This window comes from Sesamum indicum, linkage group LG1 (assembly GCF_000512975.1).
Source record: "Sesamum indicum cultivar Zhongzhi No. 13 linkage group LG1, S_indicum_v1.0, whole genome shotgun sequence".
In the NCBI taxonomy this organism is placed as follows: domain Eukaryota; kingdom Viridiplantae; phylum Streptophyta; class Magnoliopsida; order Lamiales; family Pedaliaceae; genus Sesamum; species Sesamum indicum.
Window position 1 is genome coordinate 15276054 of NC_026145.1, and position 3032 is coordinate 15279085.

General features: G+C 37.1%; 1 protein-coding gene across 1 annotated transcript in view; it reads left to right on the forward strand.

Annotated features, from left to right (window-relative positions):
* The window catches only part of LOC105168772 (DNA-directed RNA polymerase I subunit 2), a 17316-nt gene that overhangs the window by 8146 nt on the left and 6138 nt on the right, over nucleotides 1-3032 (forward strand). Inside the window, exons 17-20 of the mRNA XM_011088921.2 lie at nucleotides 705-946; nucleotides 1035-1199; nucleotides 1358-1522; nucleotides 1619-1693. Coding sequence (XP_011087223.1) covers nucleotides 705-946; nucleotides 1035-1199; nucleotides 1358-1522; nucleotides 1619-1693 — 647 coding nt within the window. The remainder of the gene's footprint in view (nucleotides 1-704; nucleotides 947-1034; nucleotides 1200-1357; nucleotides 1523-1618; nucleotides 1694-3032) is intronic.

The following is a 3032-nucleotide window of genomic DNA, read 5'->3' on the forward strand; positions in this document are numbered from 1 at the left end:
TCTTCTTGTCGTAAGGACTTGTCTTGAATTTTATTTTTTTCCCTTTGAGAGATTTATTATTAACTGAAGTGTTGGAGAATGTGTGGTGACATGCTGAACGGAGATCATATAGCAGCAAAAATATAAAAATGTTGGAATGGGCCCATTCACGTTATCTTTGTATTCTACTCTGGCTTAGGATGCTGAAATGCTTTGGTCTAGGGAATTGTTGTCTTTATTCATGATAGAATCTATTCATGTCATGTAAATTGCTGGTATGGTCTCTGGATGTAGTCGAAATTGCAGGGGAAGTAGTACTAAAGGAAACATGATCTGGATACTGATTTTAGGTAGAAGACAAATTGCAAGAATGAATGGTTCATCAAACTTGTTCACATGCATAGAACTATTGAGTCTTGATAAAAATCTTATTGAATCTCGAAATTCATCATTTAAAGTTTGAAGTGTGATAAGCACCAGTCTAAGAGTAGTTGACTGGGCTTTTAGAATTCTTACAATGACCTTACCCGTAATTCTAGAAACTGCTTTCGCTGTAATGTATGTAAGAGACAGAAATCACATGGAAAGTACAGTTCAACAAAACCAATTAAAACATTTAAAAATGTCTTAGAAGAAGACCCACAATCAATTTTCTAGTTTTCAGTCACTTCTCAACTTGGGGACCTTCTTCAAGGAAAAGCTTGAACTAATAAAATATTTGGCAGGGATAACTTCATATTATGATTCTAAAGGGAAAGTGAAGGACTTTCTTGAGGTTCGGAAGTCGATTTTAAAAGTTCTGGTGAGCATTGGAATGACACCGTCATTGCCAAAGCTTGTGCAAGCAGGTCCTCCTGAAGTTCTTCCTGTCCTTCTGGATGGTCGTGTTGTAGGTTCTATTGCATCTGATATTATTGAGAAAGCTGTCTGTCACCTGCGGAGGTTAAAGGTTGCAGCAACTTTTGCGGTGCGCTTTCTGTCTCTACTTTGGCCATAATTCTTTTTTTTTTTATAAAGATTTTGGTCATGGCTTATTATTGTTTAACATATAGCAGATACCTGAAGATCTTGAGGTTGGTTATATTCCTCTGAGCATGGGTGGGGCATATCCTGGCTTACACCTATTCACTTCTGCGTCCAGATTTGTTCGACCCGTGCGGAATATCCTGATACCTCCTGAAGAGGGCAACAACATTGAGCTCATTGGGCCCTTTGAGCAGGTGGTCATGACTCATAATATTCCAGCCACATTGCATATTTATTTCTGTGAAACATGAAGATGTTGAATTTTGTTCACTTTATTCAGTGTGCGTGTCTGTGTCAATATACATTAACCTACCATCAATTTTTGTAGCTGATTGAACACATTCATTTGCAGGTCTACATGGAAATAAGTTGTCCTGATGGTGGAGACGGAGGAAGGAAGAATGTATTTCCTGCCACTCATGAAGAAATTCATCCAACTGGAATATTGAGTGTTGTTGGAAATCTTACACCTTGGTCTGATCATAATCAAAGTCCTCGTAATATGTATCAGTGTCAGGTAATCCTTTGCTCATTTTTAATGAGGCTTCAAATTTTTTCTGATCCCTATTGGAAAGATTTGGATTTTTACTTTCCGACCATTATCTTGTAATAGATGGGGAAACAAACAATGGGTTTTTCTTGTCAAGCTTTAGTTGCTCGAGCTGATCAAAAGCTCTATCATCTTCAGGTTAGTACTAGGTATTTTCTGTACTTCAAAGCTTTGGTAAAAGTTCCTCCACATGTCGTCTTTATGATCTTTTAACTTTTGAAATGGATCTTTTTTCATTTTGGGTATTTTCTTTCGTATGATAAAAATCTTGAACTTTGGTGATTAGTCCAGCAGGAAATATATATCCTGGCTGCCAGAATAACAGCAGTATTCCTATCTGACATCTAAATTATTTCTGCCTCTCTTTTTTGTCATAGAAGTATTAAGATTGGATACTGATTCACAAATTTACGCACATTGTTATTTTGGGATAATTGTGATTGGGAATTTAGAGTAATTGGTTACTTGCGCATAAGTTTTCTTAGCAAATGGTTTCTAACAGTTGACGTATGCTAAGTGAAATTTGTATGGTCTAAAGGGCTTGATTAATTACATGGGATGCATTAAGGATGGTGGTTATAGCAGAAAAGGAAGCAAAGCTATATATAGTAAAGGAACCTAATTCCACACCTACTATTAGCGGGATTAGGTCTTGTATTTGCGGTTTTGCGTGGTTCAGACTGTTATCTGAACAATTAAGTAGTGCATTATTGAACCGGAATCTACCAGCACCTACTAGAGTTATCCTATTGGGTACTTGACCAGGCAGCTGGTACTCCCGCTTTCTGTTTTCTTTTCTTGGTTCTCTGCAACAGTCAGGAAGCATAGAACTGTTTCTGATAGATGATCGAAAATGCTTCCTGGATAAGAAAGCATTATGGATGCTGTAAGGTGGTATTGGTTAGAAGCAGGAAAAAACTTTAAATGCATAAAATGCCAAAACATTGCTTTTCTTATAACAAAGATAAACTGTAGCATTTATCCACAGGACACATAAAAAATTACTGAAAAACACAAATCCATTGTGACATCTTGGCCTTATTATCACCTAGAGTAGAATGATGAGAGCGAGAGGGTGGGAGACACAGAGTTTTCTGTATCTTTATGGTATTCGGGTATTGTCCTCAACATTAGTGGTGTCACACCATTGATTTAATTAGAGGATGATTCTGGTTGAGAAGTTTTTAATTAAGGAAATGGAGCCTTATTCCATGACGGAGGGAGTGGGGCGGAAAAGTCTTCTGTATCTTTACACTATGTTCTCAAAAGTCGATTCATGCAACTGATTTAAGTGAGCGTAATTTTGGAAGAAAATTTTATTATGAAGGAAACTGGAGCCTTGCTTTGTGATAATTTCAAGAAGGCAGTATGAGTTGTGGATTTGGGGACAGGGGGAGTATTACTTTCATTAGAGCTAGGTCATTCAATAGGCAACCAATTGTGCATATATGCTAAACTTGAAACTTTGCAGATCTTT